The following is a 22,567-nucleotide window of genomic DNA, read 5'->3' as shown; positions in this document are numbered from 1 at the left end:
GTCTGCTTCCAAAATTCCTGAAAGTTACCATGGAAATAAACCTTAATTTTTGAACCTTTTTTTCCTAATTAAAATAATCTTTTAGGGAAGCTTGATAGACAGAATGCATACATATTGGACAGATGATGTTAAAAATCAATGATTTGGGGACTTCGCTGGTGGCGCAGTGGTTAAGAGTCCGCCTGCCTATTCAGGGGACGTGGGTTCGATCCCTGGTCCGGAAAGATCCCACATGCCATGGAGCAACTAAGCCCGTGCACCACAACTATTGACCTGAGTGCCACAACTACTGAAACCCGAGTGCCTAGAGCCCGTGCTCCACAACAAGAGAAGCCACTGCAATGAGAATTTCACGCACCGCAATGAAGAGTAGCCCCAGCTCACCACAGCTAGAGAAAGCCCATGTGCAGCAACCAAGACTCAATGCGGCCAAACATAAATAAATAAATAATTCTTTAAAAAAAACTCAATGATTTGACCACCCACTACCCCAAATATAATTTTGAAAACTGTATTTTTAAAATGCATCTCCATCAAGTGATGAAAATAAAAATCATATTTGCATAAAGGGATTTTTATCATATTTGGTGAATTCAAAGAGTTTTCTTGTGATAAAAGTCATAGAAGTGAAATTCACAAATACATGTTTAAAACTTACTGTCAAAATTACAGGAAACAATGGGAGTGTTTGCTCCAAACACAGTGGTGGCGCTGTGCTTCTGTTTTTCTACACTCTTTTCATCTCCATCCTCGGTAGTGTCTGCGCCCTAAAATAAGAGGCAGGAAAACCAATTAACAATGCCTAAAAACAAAGAGGTAAGAATTACAAACAAATGGAATGGTCATTTTTAAAAGAGATTTTCTTCATCCAATCACTCCAAATTTAAAGATGAACAAAGCCCAGGACAGCAACAGAGCAGGAAGTAGAAGCCAGCCTTTCTACCCCAAGGCCAGGTTTACCAAACCCTGCCCCTGGGGGAAAAAAAAAGAGGAGCATAAAGGATAAATAAGGGGATTAAGAGGAAGGGAGGAGGAAAAAGAGCAGTGGAAGAAGAACAGAGAAGGGTCAGTGTGTAGAAATATAAACATAGATTGTGTCCAAACACAAATTTCCAAAAATGGTCCCTGACCACATTGAGTTAGATCAACCATCACCATTTTCTTATTCATTCCTTCCACCTTTCTGCTTTTCTCTTCTCTGCCTTTTTATCATGCTTCCATATGACTTGTTCTCTAATTTTGTGAGCCATCCTTCTGTTTTCCTTCCCCTCACACCTGTATATTTAACTTTCTTGGTTTGTTGAACAGTTGTAGTTTCCAAAGTATGATCCAAAGAACCTAAGCTTGGGATGTTAATAGATGTCCCCTGCAGCAAAGGTTTTGGAACAGATATACTTGGAAAAGGCTAGATGAAACAATATTAAATGGGTTTCTTAGAACCTTTCATATATTAATGGTCTATTCATTCTACCAGAATCATTGAGCACCTAGGCTGTGCAGCTTTCTCTCAAATTATGTGCAGTCTTACAGTATTGGAGTTGATGGTATTATATCCAGTGCTCATGTATTTTCCCTCTGCGAATATCATTTCAATTTTGGCTATTTACCACTTACAAGGGCACCTTCAAGTTTAAAGATGGCGGCTGCACCATGCGTTTCCGAAGGAGCCATTTTTCTCCTCCAGCGCCTGCGGCGAAAGGTGTCTGAACTACGCTGTTTCCAGTGAAATTTCCAGCCAATTAGAGACGCGTATTCCCAGCCCTCCCGGTCTTCAAATTCTTCCAGGGCCTAAAACAGAGGTAAAACATTTAACGATGATACTCATAACAACAATATTCCTTACATGGATAAAGCGGATATTTGATCAATCGACAAAAACGTATCGAAAATCTTCTCTGTGCCAAGCACTGTGCTGGGAGCCAGGGATACAACAAAGAACGAAATAGGCAGGCTCTCTGCCCTTGCAGAGCTGACGGACTTTGGGGATACAGAGAGATACGCGGCAAAGTGAAACGAGACGTTGCCAAGGTAGCGGCTGTACCATCGGGAAGGGCATCTTATTCAGACTTGGCAGCAGGGGTGGTGGGGTGGGGGGGAGCATGAGGGTCTGGGTAAAGCAAATGGATTCTTTCCCAAACTGCTTTCTATTTTCTCACTTCATTAGCTCCTAAGAACACTGCTATTATGATACGGTTTGGAAAATATTATTATCTCCATTTTATATATAGAGGGAAAAAAACAATACCACCCTCCCTAGGGTTTAAGCGTCTCGTCTAAAGTTAATAGCTTCTATAGCTGATAAGTAAATCAGGGTATATTACTTCTGTAATAATTACTATCTAATGACTATAATACTTTCAATCTTAAAAAAACTATTTATATATAGTTATTTCAGTCTTCAATGTTTTTTTCAATTCATTCGGTAAATATAAGTGCCTACTATGTGGTATTGGATTAAGAGCTAAGGAAGCAGTGAAGAAAAAGACAGGGTCCTTGCCCTCTTGTAGCTGACATTTTAGTGGTGGAAATTTTATGTAAATATCTTAAAGGTATGACTGGATTTAGTGGATGTAAAATAATATTACTGAATAATACTTATGATCTCATAAATAAGAGCTCCATGTAGGTTATTATCATTGTAGGGGCTATTTTTTTCAACTTTGAATAAACAGAAAACCCAGGTCAAGGACAATCTTGTAACTGACCCTCTGGCCGTATTACTAGTGGCACCGAAATATTTCAGGCAGCCAGCAGTGAGGCAGGTTAGGGAACATGTTCAAAGTCTCAACAATACTCCTTGGTAGCACTGGACCACGTTTCTTGTCTTCTGACTGGTGGCTCAGTATTCTTTCCACTTCACCTTGGTGCTCTCATGTGGAAGGAGGGAGTCAAGTGCCTCTAGAAATTCCTCACCGCATCAGGATAAGGATAATTGCAAAACAAACATTCATTCATTAGCTCATTCTACACCATTACTTAATAGGAACAAGGTCCTGAGCTAGCAAAAAAGATACGATACAAAGATGAGTATAGGTCCATCTTTGGAAGCATAGAAGAACAAAGAAGCTCACTGTCTAATAAAAAGGCACTGGGCTTCCCTGGTGGCATAGTGGTTAAGAATCCACCTGCCCATGCAGGGGATACAGGTTCAATCCCTGGGCCAGGAAAATCCCACATGCCGCAGAGCAACTAAGCCCATGCACCACAACTACTGAGCCTGTGAGTCACAACTACTGAGCCTGCACTCTACAGCCTGAGAGCCACAACTACTGAAACCCATGCGCCTAGAGCCTGTGCTCCTTAACAAGAGAAGCCACCGCAATGAGAAGCCTGCACACCACAATGAAGAGTGGCCCCAGCTCTCTGCAACTAAAGAAAGCCTGCGCACAGCAACGAAGACCCAACGCAGCCAATAAATAAAAATAAATACATAGATTTATTAAAAAAAAAAGGCACTTCATGACATCTACTGTGAGTCAGGCACTTTGTGGAATAGCAAGCATTCCTGTTTGGAATGAGCTTAGCCTGGGTTCAGACACTCTATCACTTACTAGTGATGTGGCCTAAAGCAAATCCATTTAACCTCTGTGAGCATTATCTGTAAAATGAGGATAAAATGTAGATTTTGTGGATTAGAGATGATGTATATTCAGTACCTACCATCATAGAAGGCACACAAAACACACCACTTATTACTGTTATGAGTATTATTTTTCCACTCAATTTATTATTATTCCACTTAAACCTATAATATTCTAATTAGAAGCATGATATTATATCCATTTTGCAGATGAGAAAGGAAATGAAGCCAGGTTTTGAATCCTTAGGTGTCCTGTTCCGAGTCCTAAGCTATTGCCGCTACTACAATATGCCACCAAAATAATTTCTGTTTCTATTACGGCCTCTTGAGTGGCTCTCGTTATTTAGCCTGCTTCAGAATCACCTGGAAGACTTACTGAAACACAGAATGCTGGGCTCCACCCCCAGAGTTCCCAAACCAGCAGGTCTGAGGTGGGGACACACTTGGAGACCCCTTGAGCAGGGCATCAGGCCCTTGACTGGCAAATGGTTTCTGCAGAAACAGCCGAGTTCACCGTGGCTCTGTGTGGTCTGAAGGCAGAGCCCCAGCCCGGCTCCCTTCCAGTGCTCCTCTTACCCGTGCAGTACTTGAAGGGGTTTGTGTTGAATCTTTCCTGCGTTTTCGGACCAGCCTTCGGCGTCTATGGGTATGATACATTTTCTCCGCCGCAACCCAGGATTTGGGCTTATTATCAGGAGGAATGGTAATTCCATACTCCCAGCCTGGAACAGAGTTCGTGAATGGTTATCTAAAAGAGACGCACTTGCCAGACTGCCAAATAAAGTTCCGGAAAACATTCGGTCATTCTCTGCCCCCCAGCATTCTGCACTGTCGTGACTGAACGCCGCTGCTCCTTTCACTTTGCTGCAATCAGCTAAACCGAATACAGCCCTATCCCCCTGGACCCCTCTTCCAGAGCTTCTTTTGTGGCCATAGGGTTCACGTCCATGTTCATACTTCCAGTCATTCATGGTTATTGAGTACACCTAAGAATAAAGCACAATACAAGAGGCATTTGGGAACGTGATGAAGGGCATGGCCTCTGTAGTCAACAGCCTGGGTTCACGTCCCAGCACCACCACACGTGGGCTGTTTACTTTTCAAAAGTTTCTTGCAAGTTAGTAAACCTGCTGATGGCTTAGCTTCCGCAGCAGAAAGGTAAAATATACCTTTTTCAAAAGAATCAAAATAATGCACGCAGAGCACTAGGACCATGATTAGCATATAGTTTGCACTCAAACAACGTTAACTATTATTAGAAGGCCTGGTGTGTGCATCAAGATCATCAAGAAACTTATAATCTATTAGAGATCTTCCTTATCTATTCCCTCTTGTAAGAAATTAAAGCATCAAATTTTCTCTTTGGATAATTCTAAATGGTCTAGTTCATTTAACTTTAGATTACTATCCGTAGAAAAGGATAAATATTATTACTAAAAACTATGTCAATAACTTGTGTTATTGCTGAATAGGATAACTTTTAAGGCATTTTACAGTTCTTCTTTCTGAGCTAGGGAGCCCCTGAGTGTGATGTTCCCAGGGAGGGTATGGCGTGGTTAGAAGAGAGAAACTCCAAACTCCAGTCCCCTCCCAAATTCTCATTGGATCCTGGCATCTCAAAGTCCAGCCACCCAGCAACCCTGTTACCTTGTATCTTTCACTCTTGACAGCGCCCCCCCACCCTGCCCCTGTCCAAGCACGTCAGATTTTGCATCTGAATAGTCACAGGTAACACCACCTAACCTGGCCTGAGACTCCTCCCTCTCAAGGAAACTTCACTTTAACCAAGGCATTGCTGGAGAGCCCTGGTCAGGTAATAGGTCTGAAATGTTACCTCTCTCATCCACTGCGCGATTAATGTCATAGACCCATGCATCATCTTCCCATTCCCAACCTGGAGGGCAAGTGAGCTCGTTGGGTGATGCTGCTTTATCACCGTTCTTTAAAAAAGAAAAAAAAGAAGAAGAAGAGAAAGAAACCATAGTGTTAAATAAGATGCAAAGGTGAGATAGAATTTCTCACACTTCACTGTAGACTCACATGCTAATTTTGATATCATCATACACATCAATCTTTCTCAGAAAGAGCCCTAGTCTTTATTTATACACAATTGCTAAACAATAACTAGTTTTTTTTTTTCTTTTTTATAACTAATTTTTTTAAAGAACACTTTCTGTTTCCACTATTGGGGAATATGTTATGCTAAACCATGGAAAATTGTTTTTGTAGGTCCAAAATGGTCAAATATCAACAATTTCACATGGTTCAACTTATTATGAAATGATGCAACTCTTTATGAGAGTCTATATTGCAGATAACCCATCAGAGATGGATAAAGCATGAAAAATACATGCTTTCAAGTATGGGGAAATGCTATAGGAGGTTGTAGGTGCTAACCATGTAAGACTGAGCAAAGTTTATGTGAAATATTGACTTCAGTTCTGCATTAAAACTGATAGAGTTATGAAAAAGAAGTTTATAGTAAAGGAAATAAAGGAGGTCCATAAATACAGAAAAATAGTCAGCTTTACTTTAAGAGTGTGAAAATTGAAATAACAACAGGATACCATCTATTCATGTACTGACAAAGGTGTTAAAGTAGGATGGCGAGTGTCTAGAAAAACAGCCCTCTCTGTTGTTGCTGGAAATGTAAATTTGTACAACCTCTTTGAAAGTAGTTTGCCAATATTTGTCAAAATTTTATATGCATTGAAACCTTGACCAAGCCAATCCAGGGGCGTCTCCTACAGACAAGCTTTCATAAGTGAATAAGAACGTACGTATAAGGATGTTCATTGTTGCATTGTTTATAAAAAACAAAGACTGGGGTGAGAAAACCCTAAATGTCCACAAGGAGAGGATTAATTAAATAAATTATAGAGAGCTGCATATAATAAAACACTCTGCAGGAATTTTTTAAAAGGCTCACAGATCTATACGTATTGATATCAAAAGATGTCCAAGATATGTTATGTGAAAATTACAAGTTGTAGAACTGTACATACAACACAATCCTATTCAGGTGGGAAAAAGAAGAAGTTATATATGTATAGGAACAGAAGACTGCTATCAGTGGTTATCTCTGGAGGGCTGGCATGTAGATCAGGGAGAAGAATTACTTTTCATTTCCTTTTATGCTGTTTGACTATTCTAAAGACATGAGCATTCAATTTGTTAGCATTTTTAAAACTACTTACATAAGAAATATTTATGGAAAAAAAATTTCACAATCCAGACTTTACCATGTACCAACATCGACTTAAATAGGTCCCGTGTCTTTTCTATAGCAAATAATTATAGATGCGCTTTGGAGGCTTAAGTTAGAAAGGGAAGGCTGTTCAGAACATGAGATGGAGCAGGAGAGATGGGGCAGCCCCGCTTTGTGGTTTGTGATCCAGAGATGGTTTCTCGGAGCTCACGCAGAGGGCTTATCGTGGGAGCCACGCTCACCGCATCCGTGTAGGTGTCCTCCGCTGGCTTCCACTCGCCCCCAGGGTAGCGATTCTCATTCTGATACACTTCATCCGTGAACTCCGTGTGACCCGCATCCGCCTCGGTCAGCAAGCTGTGGGCGAGGAGGCTCGCGTTACCGAGGGAGAACTGTTACCAGAGGTGGTCGCCGACCACCCCAGCTATCTCCAATGGCCGGGAAGCATCTACACCCTGGGGGTGGCCCCTGCTCCCTCCTCGCCCCACCCTGTTGGGGTCTCTACTCCAAACTCCTCTTTGTATTAATAGCTTTTGACATTCCTTTGAGGAGGGACCGCTGGAACAACGCGCCCTAAATTATAGAGAACTTCTCTAATGAGCAGGGTTGCTCCTGCTCCGTAATTAGGGTGGGGACTGGGAAAACAGCGTTGTGGGCAGCTTCCTCTATGGACCAGGCTTCTGTTTCTGTGTCAGGTCAGGGCCGTTCAGCTTTTTCTCAGCAAGACTCTTGGCTAACAGTTCAAAAGAACAGTCATCTTCTCCCTTTCTCCCTATTTAAAAAAATGGAATGGATACGGTCTCCTGGGGCCTAGTGTGGAAACCTTTACTCGTGACTTGCTTGGTCTACGTAACACAAACTGAAGAGAGGAGTTTACGTTTTCTAGATGGTTCCTAGGTAGGGATGACAGCCAAACCAGATCATTTAAGACTCCAAAGTCCATTTGGGCACTTGAGAAATCCATACTGACTCCCTGCTATGCCAATTTTCCTCTTGGATTTGGAACTATTTTGACAACCCAGAGAGGAAAGTACAGAGGTTCCAACTTTGACTTAAGTCTTCTGCCAGGTATCCACTCAAGTGAGGTTTCTTTTTTCCTTTTACTGTCTCTACATCTTTTCCCTGCTGTAACCTCCCCCAGGATCAAGCACTGGAAAGAAATCAGAAAACAAAAAGTTCCCATCCTTTGTATACATTGGGCTTGTCTCTCTCTTCTCTGGGCCCCAGAGGAGGAGGACCGAACTGGCTGCCACCTCTGGGGCCCCATCCAGCTCTGACAGCCTCTGACCTGCTGCTATTCCAGTCCCAACTCCTCTGGCCTTTCCCTGTCCTCACTAACCTCCTTCCTTCTTTCCAGTTCAAATCCCATGTCCCTTCTCCTCACCAGCAACCCCAACTCCATCCAAAGCAAGCTGTCAGGGGTTAAAAGCACTCACATGCAAGCACTGGCTCTTAACAGACCAGACCCAGCACACTTCTTCCCCTCCTTCCCTAATGCTGTGTGATTATAGGAAACAAATGTGGACAGAGAGAGCAAACTCTAGTTTGAGGTCTTAAAATCCAACTTCACAAGCTCCTTCCATCCAAACACAAGTGCACTGTCCTGAGGCGGAGAGAAGAGGGCGGTTCTGGTTCCAGTGCTTTTGGCAACATTTAGAAACAAGGTTTTGGTTTCCTCCAGACTCCATGGGACACACGCTTGCCCCCTGTACTTCCTTTCTTCCTTCCTCCTTCCCTTCCTCCCTCCCTCTCTTCCTTCCTCCCTCCCTCTCTTTTTCTTTTTAATAATAGCCTTTGAGAGATTCATTCACATGCCATACAATTCATTCATTTAAAGTGTGCCCTCTACTGTTTCCTGCAGATGTCCCAGCATAACAGTTGAGAGCTGGTTTTGGCACCCAGGCTAGACTTGGGTTCTCTCCCTGTCTATACCACTCACCCACAGTCTGTGTGCCTTTAGACAAGTGACTTAATCATTCTAGGTGTCAGCTTCATCTGTAAAGTGGAGACAATACTGTTTTTTGTTGGGAGATAATTCTTTGTGAGACTCTTGCATTTCTAAACATAAGCTCCATGACCTTTGTTAGAGACTATCTTTTCAAGGATGTTTACATGAGGAACAACCTCGGAAGACATAGTGTTTCTCTCCAGAGCAAAAGGCCAGCATGCTTACTACCCATCATAAAGGATCCAGGTGCCCTAAGCTCAGGGTTCCTCTCCTGTTATACAATCCACTTCATGTGCAAGTGTCACCCGGCCTTCTTTTTGTCTCCCTATGGGAACTGGGGCTTGCAGAACAAGTGCAAATATTGATACTCTGGTACAATTTGCTGTGGGTGATACAGTCCTTTGTCTCCGCTTCAGGAATCTTAATGTGTCCTGCCAACATCCATGAAACTGTGGCAGGTGACCTTGCTAGCTTGCAAGTAGCTAAAAATCTCAGACTCTTCATGATTTTTGACACTACCTATCTTGTAGGACTGCAATCCAGATTCAATAAGGTGTTGCATGTGTTTAGCCCACTACTTGACACATTCACATGTAATAAGTTCTCTGTAATGTTAGTACCAGGTGCTTTTTATAGTCTTTTATTATGGCACATTGATGACATCTTTCAAGTTTCTATGAGTTTCTATGGACTTACTTCTGCTCAGTGGGTGTTACGTAAATATGATCAAGAATGATGATGGCGAAGATTCATTTAGCAATTTCTAAGGAAAGACTTCATTACCATCCTTTTTTCTCAGAAAATGGAAAACTTACCTTCTTTCAGGATCAACTATCCAGTCTCCTTCCCATTCCCAGCCTTTTGGAGGCAAAAAGAATTCCCTCTTGAGTTTTATTTTTCCTGTGACATCAGAAAATTTATGACGACCCACTAATCCGGAAGTGCCCCATTTTCCAAACATAAGAGCTTGGTTTTCATACTATTAAAAAGAAATTGGAGAAACATCATCAGGGAGCAAGAAATAAAGCCAACACATAAATTTCCAAGTCCATCTAGGACTTAGGCTAAACAATGAGGAAAAGTGAAAAAGCTTTATATTCAGAAGGTATGGACCTAAGTTGGGCTGTTACTGATTATGCAGCTTTGGGTAAGTCATTCATCTTTTTAAGACTCAATGTTCTCATCTGTAAACTGAGGATAATACTACCTTCTTTATAGGGTTGTTCTGAAGTTCAAATGTACAAATGATTGTGAAAGTGCTTTGTAAACATTGATATATCATGCTAGTTATTTCTACCATTATTATTTTTTTAAAGTTTTTTTTTAATTAATTAATTTATTTAATTTATTTATTGGCTGCATTGGGTCTTCATTGCTGTACACGGGCTTTCTCTAGTTGCTGAGAGCGGGGGCTACTCTTCATTGTGGTGCGTGGGCTTCTCATTGTAGTGGCTTCTCTTGTTGTGGAGCACGGGCCCTAGGCGCATGAGCTTCAATAGTTGCGGCACATGGGCTCAGTAGTTGTGGCTCATGGGCTCTAGAGCACAGGCTCAATAGTTGTGGCGCACGGGCTTAGTTGCTCCGCGGCATGTGGAATCTTCCCAGGGCAGGGCTCGAACCCATGTCCCCTGCATTGGCAGGCAGATTCTTTACCACCGTGCCACCTAGGAAGCCCTCTACCATTATTTTGAATGGCTCCAAATAGTTCCCTGAACCTAATCTTTTTTTTTTTTTTTTTTAATATTTATTTATTTGGTTGTACCAGGTCTTAGTTGCAGCACGTGGGCTCCTTTGTTGTGGCACGTGGGCTTCTTAGTTGTGGCATGCGAACTCTTTGTTGCGGCACACACGTGTGATCCAGTTCCCTGCAGGGATCAAACCCAAGCCCCCTGCATTGATTGGGAGCTCGGAGTCTTAACCACTACACCACCAGGGAAGTCCCGTGAACCTAATTTTTTAGATACCAACAAAAGTCCTCAACTTATGAATGTGCAGTCTTCTAAAAGTTTATTTATAAGCCTACTACCTAGAACTTGGGACACATTTCCCCACAGAAACAATATTATAATTAACGGTACATTTCCTAGGCAGCACAAAGAACCCATCTGAAACATGAAGGTCCTTTAGCACCCTGCCTTTATGTGGCCTAAAATTTCTGAGTCTTCATCCCTTCTAGAGTATGGCGAATAGACCAAGACCTTTCTGGAAGCAGGTTTTGCGGCAATGGCAGACCCAGATTTACAGGGCATTCCTTTCTAAGTTAGAGTTTATAAATCTACAATGGTCTGTTTTTCACTATGTCAACCATAAAGAGGGTTGCGATTTGCCAGTGGCGAGAGTCTCTGTTTGGGTCCAAGCTGACATCTCCATTTGTCTTCTGATGAGCTCACTGAGAAGATGATTTACAACACATAGGCAGCAGGGGAAGATGTGGCTGAAGGAGGATGGAAGAAGTGTGAGCAGCGGGGCCTGATGAGGAAACTGAAGGTCTCCGAGGAGCTTCAAATGCTCTAATGGTCCAGCCCCACAGCCGCTGGTTACAGGCATGGCCTCAAAGCCACACGAGACTCCCATCTCCACTGCCGCTGCGGCCACCCTCTTGTCCATGCCAAGGTCCTCGCCTGGATTTTACTACAGTCTTGCTGGCTTCCCAGTAGAAGTGGCAGGAATTGCTCCTCCATTCTGTGTCCTTGTCACTTGGAAACCAAAGGAGCCATGTATGTGCCCCCAAGTCTCACAGCCCCTTGTGCCTACAGCTCAGAGCAATATCAGAGACAGCACGAGTGAGACCTCCAGAAATCTGGGGTGAAATTTTGCAGAAAACTGAGCTCTGGCATTAGTCCAAGAAGGCAAGAGCCAGTGAAATTTCCCTTACTGTCATTAACGTGCTCCTCTGGTATTCACGGGCTGTTAGAATTTGGAGAAACTAGAGTCACGCAAAACAACTGCAGCAGGTGGATCATCTCTACATGAGTTGAAACTTGAGTTCACTCTATGCAAGGAAGGATCTGGAAATGGGAGACAGTGGAAGGGTCGCTCCTTGCTCAGTGCTAGCTTCTCTGGGTTTAGCCCCAGCCACAGAGCTGGAGGGCAGGCGGATGCCAAGAAATCCCACAGGAGCGCAGGAGCAAGCCCCTCCCCCATGCGCTCTGATGCCGCCTCCACACCGCCCAGATGGCTGACCATCAACACGGGCCACCCAGGGCCTCCCCTGAGGCCTCCAGCACACCCTCTATTTCTCTCCAACTGCACTTCCAAGCTGGCATTCTAAGGACTTTGTGTGTCTCCCATGGGTTTCACTGCTTCTCAAAGTGTACCATGATGCCCTGTAACCATCCACACTGGAATCACCACAGGTGCTAATCCCTGACTCAGCTACAGAATCAGAATCCTCAAGGTGAGATTCTTTTTAACAAGACACCCAGTTTTATAATTATTGTGATAAATTTTGAGATCCTTGAGGACAAGGCTTGGCTTCTCCATCATCTTCAGCATCTGTCTCCATGCCTGGCATAAAGCCATCACTCCCTAAATGCTTGGCTGGGTAGATGGATGGATGGATGGATAAATTCTGTCACCATTTATTTATTTAATAAATATTTATAGGAGCCTACTATGTGGCAGGCTCCTATAAATTAAATTAAAAATTTAATTTAATTTCTTTTAAATTAAGAAAAGCAAAACTTAAAGATGACCATGGATTTTCTCATCCAGCAAGGACATTGGAACCACAATCCTGGACCAGTGGTCAGGCAGAGCAGTGGGCAGCAGAAACACAATTACACATTAGCTAGAAGGAAGAGAGTCTTCTCCCCAATTATTTGAGCATGCAGGTCCATTTGTAAAACAATGGAGCTCATCTAAAATTGCCAGAAGAGACTCACTGACTACATCTAATAAATTTACAGCAATAAGTACTTTGAGTAAAAAAATCCAACTAACTCCATTTTCAGCTGTGAAAGTTTGTGAAAATTATTTTCACTGGTTTAATTCTAAGGAGATTTTTTAATTAGCTAAATGAATTTTTAACTCAGTGAAGGATTTACAGATTATCTCTACTGTTTTTGAAGTATCCAGGCAGCATTTTCTTTGCCCTTGGGCAAACCCCTCTGAGGCTTCCCCTAACTGAGGACTGAGTTTTCTGTGGTTTAAAGACTCCAGACACTTTGCTGTACAGCAGAAATTAACACAACATTGTAAATCAACTATACATTTCAATTAAAAAAACAAACAAACCACTCCAGACCCCAAGCTGGCTTCTCAAGGTCGGCACCTCTCAAGTGTCCTCACTCCTGGGTTGCTTGTGTGTGAATGACTCTGGGGTGTCCCAGGGTACACCTCCAGTCAATCTTTCCCTACACCCTTAGTTAAGGGCCCTTGGATGGGATTTTAGGTAGTGATTATAGTGGTGGTTGGTTTGACATCTGAATATTTTCCCTTAGGATGAAAAGTAAAAGTACTGCCACACGAAAAGGAAAAGATAGTGATGTCATTGAATGTACCATTTCAGCAAAGACAGTGAATGTTCCTTCTGCGAAGCTATTGAACTTCTTTTCAACAGCACTTAAACCCAGCCAGATGTTCACACGCAACTCCACAGGCACCTTTGGTCCGTTGTCTTTTTCCTGTGGATACTGTGAGATGCAAAATAACATGACCTGTTATGCTGGGCACAGTACAGGCTGTGACATTAAGCTCAAAACAAAAGTAGATTGAACATCTAATCATTGTTTTCAGCAGTCTAATTTTGTTTGCGCACTTAAAATATTTCCAAATGACCCTTCTGCAAAGATTACAATAATAACTAAAGCAGGAACCCCTGAGTGTCCCTGAGACCTTTTCAGGAGGCTCAAGAGGTCAAAACTATTTTCCTAATAATCTTAGGATGTTACTTGCCATTTTTCACTGTATTGACATTTGCACTGATGATGCAAAAGCAATGGTAGATAAAACTCCAAGCACAGCAGTAGGAATCAAGGCAGAAACACCAAGCTGCACTGGTAGTAACAGTTTTCTGAATCACTCTCAGTGAAGAAAAACAATGCCAGCTTTACTTATTAATTCCTTTGATAAAGCAGTAAAAATGGCTAATTCCTGAATACGTCTTTACAATATTTTATGTGATGAAATTCTGCTGCATGTTAGTGTATGTTTTGAGAAAAAACTCTTATGCAATTAAATTGTGAACTGAACTAGCTTTTTTTTTTTTTTTTTAATGGAATACCTTTTCTTTCTGAAACAGTGAGTGGCTGACAAATACGATTATTCATACTTGATATGGGGCTGACGTTTTCTTGAGCATAAACAAAGTGAGCCTGTCATTTCAAGGACGAAAAGTGACTGTATTTTGTTGCCAATGATAAAATTCAAGGTTTCAAGTTAAAATTAGAATTTTGGAAAATTTGTTTCTGTCTCAGTGAGCTTGGTGGCGCCCCAATACATAAAGGCTTTTCTTGTATGTGATATTAATGAATGTGATTTTTTAAAATATTGTATGAGGAACTGTATCAACATTAGGAAGGTTTGTGTAACTCAGTGAACCAATATTTTCCAAATGATGAATGCTTAATGTTACAAAATCATGCACGGCTAAAAGAGCCATTCAAAGTACAAGATAGATCAATGGATTGTAATGTAGCAGAGAATGAAAAGGTCACTGATATGGTTTCAGATTCCACATTGCAATTAACCTTGCAAAAGCTACCACTTGAGTTTGGTCTTGTATCAAAGATAAGTACACATAATTATCTGAAAGTTATTAAAATACTCCTCCCTTTTCCAAATACATATTTATGTGAGGCCAGATTCTCTCCATATACTTCAACCAAGTGACTTAGTCCATCAAACTAAATGTAGAAACAGTTTTGAGAATCCAGTTATGTTTCTGTGAAGCCAGGTTTGCAAAAATGCAAAACAGTATCACTCTGCTCTCTGATTTTTAAAAGGAAATACAGTTATATTTTATAAAAATATGTAGTTTATGTTAACCTATAATGGGTTTTTGTTATTTTAAAATATATTAATAAGTACCTTTTTAATGTCAGTTTTAATTTCTATTACAGTAAATATTGATAGATGTAACCCAGGTACACAAATGCTCTCTGGGGTCTCCAGTGATTTTTTTTTTTAAGAGTGAAAAGGGGTCCCAAGATCAACAAAAAACTCACTGAATTAAATGACTCCCTGAACTAGATGATGAGTATCAACAAAATCAATAACTGCATACAACAGTCTCTTAAAAGCATTTTGCTGTTTATCCGCTGAGTTCTAAAACCTAATGCAGAGAATACCACTTTGCCTCCTCTCCCACCCCCTGTGAAGTTTTATTTATTAATCAGTTTGCTTTCACGTACTGCTGAGGTCAATTATAATCGTGGTTCTATCTTAAGTAAAATTTATTCCACCAAGAGACACTTGAAAGAAGATTATCACTCTGGTTCTATTTTCACCCTCTTGATTAAAGAGCAAAGAGTGCATTTATTAAAAGTTAGCAGACACCTCCCTGTTTTAAGAGAACACTCTCCGCTGACTGCTTTTTCTCCTCTCGATTTTTTTTTCCTCTCTCTGAAATTCCAAGGAACTCGGTTGGAGTCTGGCAGGGAGAGGGATGTCAAACTTGCATCTGGCAACTCTTCGGATCTCTGTTTCCATCCCCAAGCCCTCCTCTGGTTCTCCTTAGGCACACAAAAGATTGTAATCCAGGGTCCTGGGATGGATTTATGGGTTCTACAAAACCCCTGAATCAGATGCAAAATATTGGATTCATCTGAGACGTGCAGTCTTTTGGAAGATAGGGGCAATAGACTTCATCAGGCTCTTAAAGGTGTCCATGACTCAAAAAATGTTCAGAACCCCAGCCCTAAGTAGTAATTCTCAAATTTTTCAATTTGAGGACCCATTTGGTTAGGGCATAGATTCCATGGACTATCTATATTACCTTCTCTTTTTTCCTGCTTCCCAAATGCTCACTAGAAGAGAAGACAGGTATTGCTTCACATGAAACATTAGAAGTAAGTGGAAAATTCATGCCAGAAAGCAAAGCATTCACAATGCCTATTAATATTAGTGTTGCAGAGACCTCCATGGACGTGTCCTTGATGGAAGCCAGCAGAGCCACTCTGGGAATTACCAGCCTAGAGAAGGGGCCAGAATAGGCTGAAATGGGTCACGATTGCCCTAGCCATTCAATGACTGGCAAATTATAAAGCAGCCCTTCTTGGGATTATAGGTTTTGCTCTTAAGTGTTTCACTGTGATGAAGCCATACCTTCAGAAAGATGGTTTGGGTTTTCCCACAGTATTTCCCAGATGCGTTCTCGCCACTGGTGGAGTATAAAACCTGATGCGCAGGGATGCGTGCGTAGGCCAATCTCTTCTCTCCCCGGATCATCCAGATGATGATGTCAGGCATGCTGTTCTGAGGCTGGTCACATGAGTGGATGGAAAAGGAACTAGATTAGTTAGTCTAAATGCAGAGACACCACAGACCCTGCAGGCTGGACCCTCAGGGCTCCATTTAGCAAAGAAACACTGTGGTTAAGGCTCTGCCCAAATTCCGGACACTCACATCTTCCAGGACAGAGGGGAGCTTCACCTACCAAAGGCCCTACCTGCAGAGCTCTGAGAGGAATTTTGGAAAACACCCCCTTTTATCTCTCCCATCATTTGAAGAAAGCCATCCACAGCAGTCAAGGGGTTACAGGCTTCATATATTTCATAGGACATAGACAGAACATCTCTACCTCACAGTGTGATATTTTCCAAATATGAAATATTAACTTAGTTTTTTAAAACCTCCTTTTTTATGATTATAAAGGTGATATAAGTTCACTACAAAAACCAAACAAAAAAAACTTTGAAAGTACCAAAGCATAGAAAGTAAAAAATAAAAATTTCCTGTAATCACATGTGTGTTTTTCAAGTGTATTTCTATCCACAAATATACTGCCACCTACCCCACCTCCCCATCTTTGAAAGTCAGTAGCAGGGCTTTTCTACCCCCTTGTTCTTCCAACCCACAGAGGCTTTATCCAGCACTCACTCTGTGCCCTGCACTGTGCTAAGGCCTTCACACTCTTCATCTTCTTTAATCTTCATTAAAGCAATGCTGTGAAGTGAGCACTACTTTTATCACCATTTAATATAGGGGGAAACAGGCTTAGAGAGGTGGAATACCTTGCCCAAGTTTCCACATGGTAGATCCAGGAATCAAAGCCAGGTCTTCCCAATCCCAACCAAAGGCACTACACAGGTCTGCTACTCAATTACTCTAATTGAAATATTCTCTGATTGTACCATGACAATGGTAATGATTTGTCCACTATGAAGACCTTTCCTGAACAACCAACTCAAAATTCTCTTGCCCTGACCTCAGTGCTGTTCACCCATTAGCATCTCAGCACAGTAACTCCTCAATTTCGTCTTCCATCAGGTCTGCTCAATATCCAAGATAACGTACTAGATTTTCCCAGCACCATCTCTATCTTTGGTGCCCTTCCACAGAATCCCTCCTCCATATCAAGTGTAGTTTAAAAGCCCTACCTCTTCAGTCAGTTGCATTAATTTATCGAGCCAGTCCTCGATTTCTGCCAACATGGACTTCACCTCTGTGGCCTCAGACCTCATCCTCACGGCTGCCTCGTGTATCTGGGAGAGAGCTCTGCATCGCAACTTTCGGATCTGAGTATCAAGAACTGTGACATTAGGTTTTCCTTCTGTGACAGGCAACATGTATCTGAAAAAAGAAAAAGACAGAAAAAGAAACAGAGAATATGCAGAATAGCTTTTTAGGCTTCAGAACTGTCAAATTCAGCTACAGTTGGTTTCTGTCTCACAAACCACCTCAATTTCCTAACAGACTCCACACACATGACCAGCTTTAGGCTGAAGGTGAGTGTATCTGGCTTTGGCAGAGCAGACCTGCCAGACAGACTCCTAACTCTCATGGGGAGTGCAGAGGGATGAAAATTCCAGAGCAATTTCTTGGGTTTAGCCCGAGGCCCATGGAGTCACTGGGAAGAAGATGGAAAGAGCAGCAGCAGCAGTTGGGAGGAACTGGCCTTCCTTCCTTTTGTTCCTGTGATCACCGTGCAGATCCCCAAAATGAAGGAGAAGGAAGGGACATTAGAGATCATTTAGCCAAAGGCTTCTTCACCTAGGGCCCATGCACCTTGAGGTAGCCTGCAGGTGGACCTCTAGAAGGCTGTGAACTCCTGGAACTTAAAAAGAAATGTGTTTGTTTCGGTTGACATGCAGTGTGACATCATGATGAAGATGACATCTTGATGAAGATGACAGGCTTTGAACTTATTATTTATTTATTTATTGGCTGCATTGGGTCTTCGTTGCTGCGCACGGGCTTTCTCTAGTTGCGGCGAGCGGGCGGGGGGCTACTCTTCATTGAGATGCATGGGCTTCTCATTGTGGTGGCTTCTCTTGTTGCAGAGCGTGGGTTCTAGGGCGCGTGGGCTCCAGTAGTTGTGGCACACAGGCTTAGTTGCTCTGTGGCATGTGGGATCTTCCCAGACCAGAGATCAAACCCTGTCCCCTGCATTGGCAGGCAGGTTCTTAATCATTGCTCCACCAGGGAAGTCCCAGAACACAGGCTTTGGAGCCAACTATCTGGGTACAAATCCTGGCTCACCATTTACTAGTTCTGTGATCCTGACCAGTTACTTCATCTCTTGTTTTCCCATCTTCAAATGTGGGAAAATAATAGCTACCTTTTAGGGTTGTGGTGAGACGTAAATGAATTAATATACGGCAAGACTTGAGAGCAATGTCTATGGCATAGAATCTAAATGATGCTGCCGCCATCACTGGCATCAACTCATCAGGTACTCAGAGGGGCCCATTACCTCCCAAAAGGTTAAAAACCACTTGTGTAGCTCAAGCTCCCACTAGAACAGCTAAGCTAGGGCCAGAATTAGCCTTTTTCTGCCAGCCTCCCCCCCCCCCCCCCCGCCCCCAGGGCTGCTGATGGGGCCACAGAGTGAGGTTGTCACCCATCCCAGGAAATTCTACTCACATTGGTTAGAATTTTACCCAGCTTCTTAAATGAAGGAAATCCTAACTGACTTCCCTTAAACACAAATTTCCTAAAATTAAAAAGAATCCAATTGGATTCTTCAAAAACTGATTATTCAAAAACAGTATAAATAGGTATTTCTGTGTTTTGCTCAGCAAACCTTAAAATTCACAGGCATTTTCTACATGAAAGGTATTACCAACTGTTTTTGTTTGGTTGCACAGGTAATTAAAGCAATGCATTGGAAGGGTTAAGTCCCTGAAATGATTCTTAGAGGCAAAAACATAGACGGAAGCTGCTAGCTCAAAGGTCACACATAAGACCTCCGATAGATGTTGACAGAGGGAAACACGTAGCAGGAAAAGAAGTTATGCTAACAAACCCAACTTTGAACCTCAGATGGGTCATTTCCCTCCTTGGGCCTCTGTTTTCTCATCTATAAAATAAGGAGACTGGAAGAGATGACCTCTTAGGACCCAAATGTAAATTCTCTGAATTTAAACAAGCACCCGCATTTCTTTGATCTCAGCTGCATGACAATTACCTAGCTACACCACTAGAGGGCATAAGAAGACTGGGAGACTTAGGTTTAGGAGCCTGGGGAGGGCGGGGCTGGGCATGGACAGCCCTGGTTCTTGCTGCTGGTGAGAAGTGCTAAAATAGTCAATATGCTTTTCTTTTGGAACTTCCCTGACCACTGCTTTGTTGGCCGACATTTAAAATGAGTTTAGAATTATCACTTCCCCCTTTGATTCCCAAATGCCCAGAGATCTGAGCAGTTTCCCGAAGTCACAGTTACAAAAGGTGTTCTGGCTTGGGTCGAATTCTCTGGCTCACCGAAGGGAGGCTTGGCCACTGGGTGCTCATCAGGCATCCGGTAAGAGAGCGATAAAAAGGCTGTTTCTAAAACTGTGTTTATGAATTAGGAGCGCTGTTCTACATGGTAAAATCAATGCCCCACCTCCAGATGCCATGCTCTGTGGGAGCCAGGCATCACCTTTCCTGGGGCGGTGGGCACACAAGGACTTCGGGGTGGCAGAACCCAGACAGGCCAGCTCCCTCCTCCCTCACCCCCTGCCCGAAGGCTGTGCTGGGACTACTTCCTGGAGCGGGGCCTCAGCCTCCCTCAGCTGCGTTGGAATTGGCACCGGATGGGAAAGCGGAGCTTTTCCTGCTGGTGACTCAGAGACTCTTCCCAGTGACGGCCTTTTGAGAAACCTGACTGATTCAAATTTGTTTTTCAGGCAAACACAAGAAAATTCTAGAGACTCTTCAGGTCTTATAGTTAAGGGAGGGGAGCACGGCTGGGAATTCTAAAGTACAAATAAGATCACTATACCTTGTGTCTTCTACGACTTCATCGATCAGCTTCAACCACATTTCTGCCAACTGGTTGGCGGGAATTTTACCTCGTATCCCTGATTTTAGAGCCTCTATGTTCAATTGCTGAAGAATTTGGAAAGGGAGGAAATAATTGGTAATTGTGCCTTATATGGGGTAAAGGTTTAACTTTCATTTTCAGGAAAAAATACACAAAAAGACTTAGAAAAATAAAAGATTTTTTTCCTTTACATTTAATAATGCTCACCATAGCTTAACAACATTTATTTTTCTTAAAAATTCAATCAATGCTGATATATATAAGTAATAAGACAACCTTTTCATATAGCTTTGACCTTTGAAACTGTGCAAATTTTAAGTATTCAAAAAGTAAATAAAAGAAAAACCAACAAGGATGGGGGAAGGAAACCTAAAATGAAATATAAAACAGAAAGAAATGAACCTAACTATATTTCAGATGAATAACATAACTACACTGAACTAAGCCAAGTAACTTTTGAGCAAAATGTTTTTACTATATTCCCTCAGTTTGAAGGAAAGAAAGAACCGTAAACCTATCAAACTCTAATTAGGTTTGTTTTTTGCAGTACTTTACCTATGGATTTTAGGATTAAACAAAGGAGTAAATGCACTGAGGATAAAAGAAGCCAGGTTTCTCACTGTTGAAGGGAGTTGTAAATATAGAAACAGGGAAGACTAGAATAAACCCTGTGATATTAGAATGGAATTGGCGCTATCCTTATAAACTCATTGCAGTTAGTATATTGAGACATATAGAAATAAATATACATATGTATATATACGTGTGTTCTCATGCAAGTCTGTCTGCTGAGAAGGCCTGGAAGCAATGACATCTCCGTAGCAGTGAACACTCCAATACCCAGACCTTGTTCTTTACATTTCATTCTTACTAAAAGGAACCAGGGCTCCTTGGAGAAATGGTGATTCCAGGGCTGGGGTACAGAAAGTACAAGAAAAGCTCAGAACATCTTATCGCATCACTTTCAGCATCTGACAACAGAGAGGTTGAGGCAGAGCCCACCATGATCCCCAAAAGTCTGATCATGAAAATCCACCGTCCTGTCCAGATTAGTATGAAATGAGGACAGTTTGGTCAATGAAAAGAGCTGATGAGAAGAACAAGGATGAGAAAAGCTGAAGAACACCCCAAACATAGTTAGAATAGAGGTGTGACCAATTCTCCACCAAGTCCCTTAAGGAAGGAGATTGGAAGTTAATACCCCAACCACTCTGCATATCAATTGTAGCTCTGTGATGGGAACGATTATGCTTAAGTTAAATGTATAATTTTCCTTCAATATTGTCTTTAAAATATAAAACAATATTTTCAGATTTTCCCAGGGAGTCTTACATCAAGTATATTCCAGGACCCCCACGCATCGTGGTCTAACCCTGACAGAGGTTAGATCTTAGAAAAATTAATATTCATATAATTTGGAAACGAAAACACTAATACCAGATAGATTTTATCAGTACCTGATTGAAATAACTTAGTATCTTTGACTTAATTAGAAATATCCCAACCATGTTCTCCTTCTCCTCATCAATGTCAACAAGACGGATATTCAGATATCACATCTATGCAAGTTCCCACCAGAGGGAACCCCCCCAACCTGCAAGTAAGAAAGTCCTCTGAGCCCGCTTCTTCCCACAGCAGAGAGTCTTACTGCTTTGACAGCAAAACTCTAAGGGTTGCATATTTCTACCGGCATGAACCATTCTCCACACATCTCACATACAAATTGTGGCAGAAACTGTGAACTGTCCCCCTACTTCAACATCCATCTTCTCTTTTCCACAGTAAGAGAACCTGTATCTGGGCATATGCCTACCCAGGCATAAGACTGCATTTCCCAGCTCCCTTGTACTAAGAGGTGGCTGTATGACTGGATTCTGGCCAGTGGAAAATGAGCAGAAATCAAGCATGGGACTTCTGGGTCTTTCTCTTGAAGGGAAAGACCTGTGTTATCTTCTCCCCTTCTTTCCCCTTCCTTCAGGCTGAAGGGTTGGTGTAGTGGTGAGCTGCCTCTCCCATGCAGACTATGACAACTCAGTGATAGCAGAGCAACAAGAGGGAGAGAGCCTGGGTCCCCAACACCGCTGAATCTCCGTACCAGCCTTGGATTACCTACCTCAACTGTTCCTAAAGAAATGGCTTTCAACTTGCTTACCATTATATTCTGAGGTCTTGTGGTACAGCGGCCTAACCTGCATTCTAACTAATACATAATTCACTCTGCCGAAAAGGAAATGCACAAAAGATAAACTCACCAAGCGTCCCGCCATGACTAGGAGCGTGTTCACTGCATCCAGGCGATGACTAATATCCTCCCAGTATGAAGTCAGTGTAACAACCGGCTTTGTGTGGGCCCAAGGCAAGTAGTAATAGTAGTTCCCTGGTGCAGAATATTGAGGGTCAGTGAACACTGGGCACTTAAACAAC

The 22,567-nt window shown here is 42.3% G+C and overlaps 1 protein-coding gene across 6 annotated transcripts in view; it reads right to left on the bottom strand.

Moving 5' to 3' along the window:
* Positions 1-22,567, bottom strand: part of MYOF (myoferlin) — a 161,110-nt gene that overhangs the window by 42,121 nt on the left and 96,422 nt on the right. For all 6 annotated transcript variants that reach the window (XM_057737496.1, XM_057737497.1, XM_057737498.1 and 3 more), the window contains 11 exons: positions 22,396-22,520; positions 20,102-20,208; positions 17,277-17,469; positions 16,003-16,158; positions 13,239-13,370; positions 9,552-9,715; positions 7,031-7,145; positions 5,415-5,520; positions 4,157-4,302; positions 1,615-1,788; positions 659-767 (listed from right to left, as the gene is read on the bottom strand). In XM_057737496.1, the coding sequence (XP_057593479.1) occupies positions 659-767; positions 1,615-1,788; positions 4,157-4,302; positions 5,415-5,520; positions 7,031-7,145; positions 9,552-9,715; positions 13,239-13,370; positions 16,003-16,158; positions 17,277-17,469; positions 20,102-20,208; positions 22,396-22,520 (1,527 nt within the window). The remainder of the gene's footprint in view (positions 1-658; positions 768-1,614; positions 1,789-4,156; positions 4,303-5,414; positions 5,521-7,030; positions 7,146-9,551; positions 9,716-13,238; positions 13,371-16,002; positions 16,159-17,276; positions 17,470-20,101; positions 20,209-22,395; positions 22,521-22,567) is intronic.

The sequence above is a fragment of the Hippopotamus amphibius genome, chromosome 5, assembly GCF_030028045.1.
Source record: "Hippopotamus amphibius kiboko isolate mHipAmp2 chromosome 5, mHipAmp2.hap2, whole genome shotgun sequence".
Classification (NCBI taxonomy): Eukaryota; Metazoa; Chordata; class Mammalia; order Artiodactyla; family Hippopotamidae; genus Hippopotamus; species Hippopotamus amphibius.
This window is presented reverse-complemented; position numbering and strand designations above follow the sequence as displayed.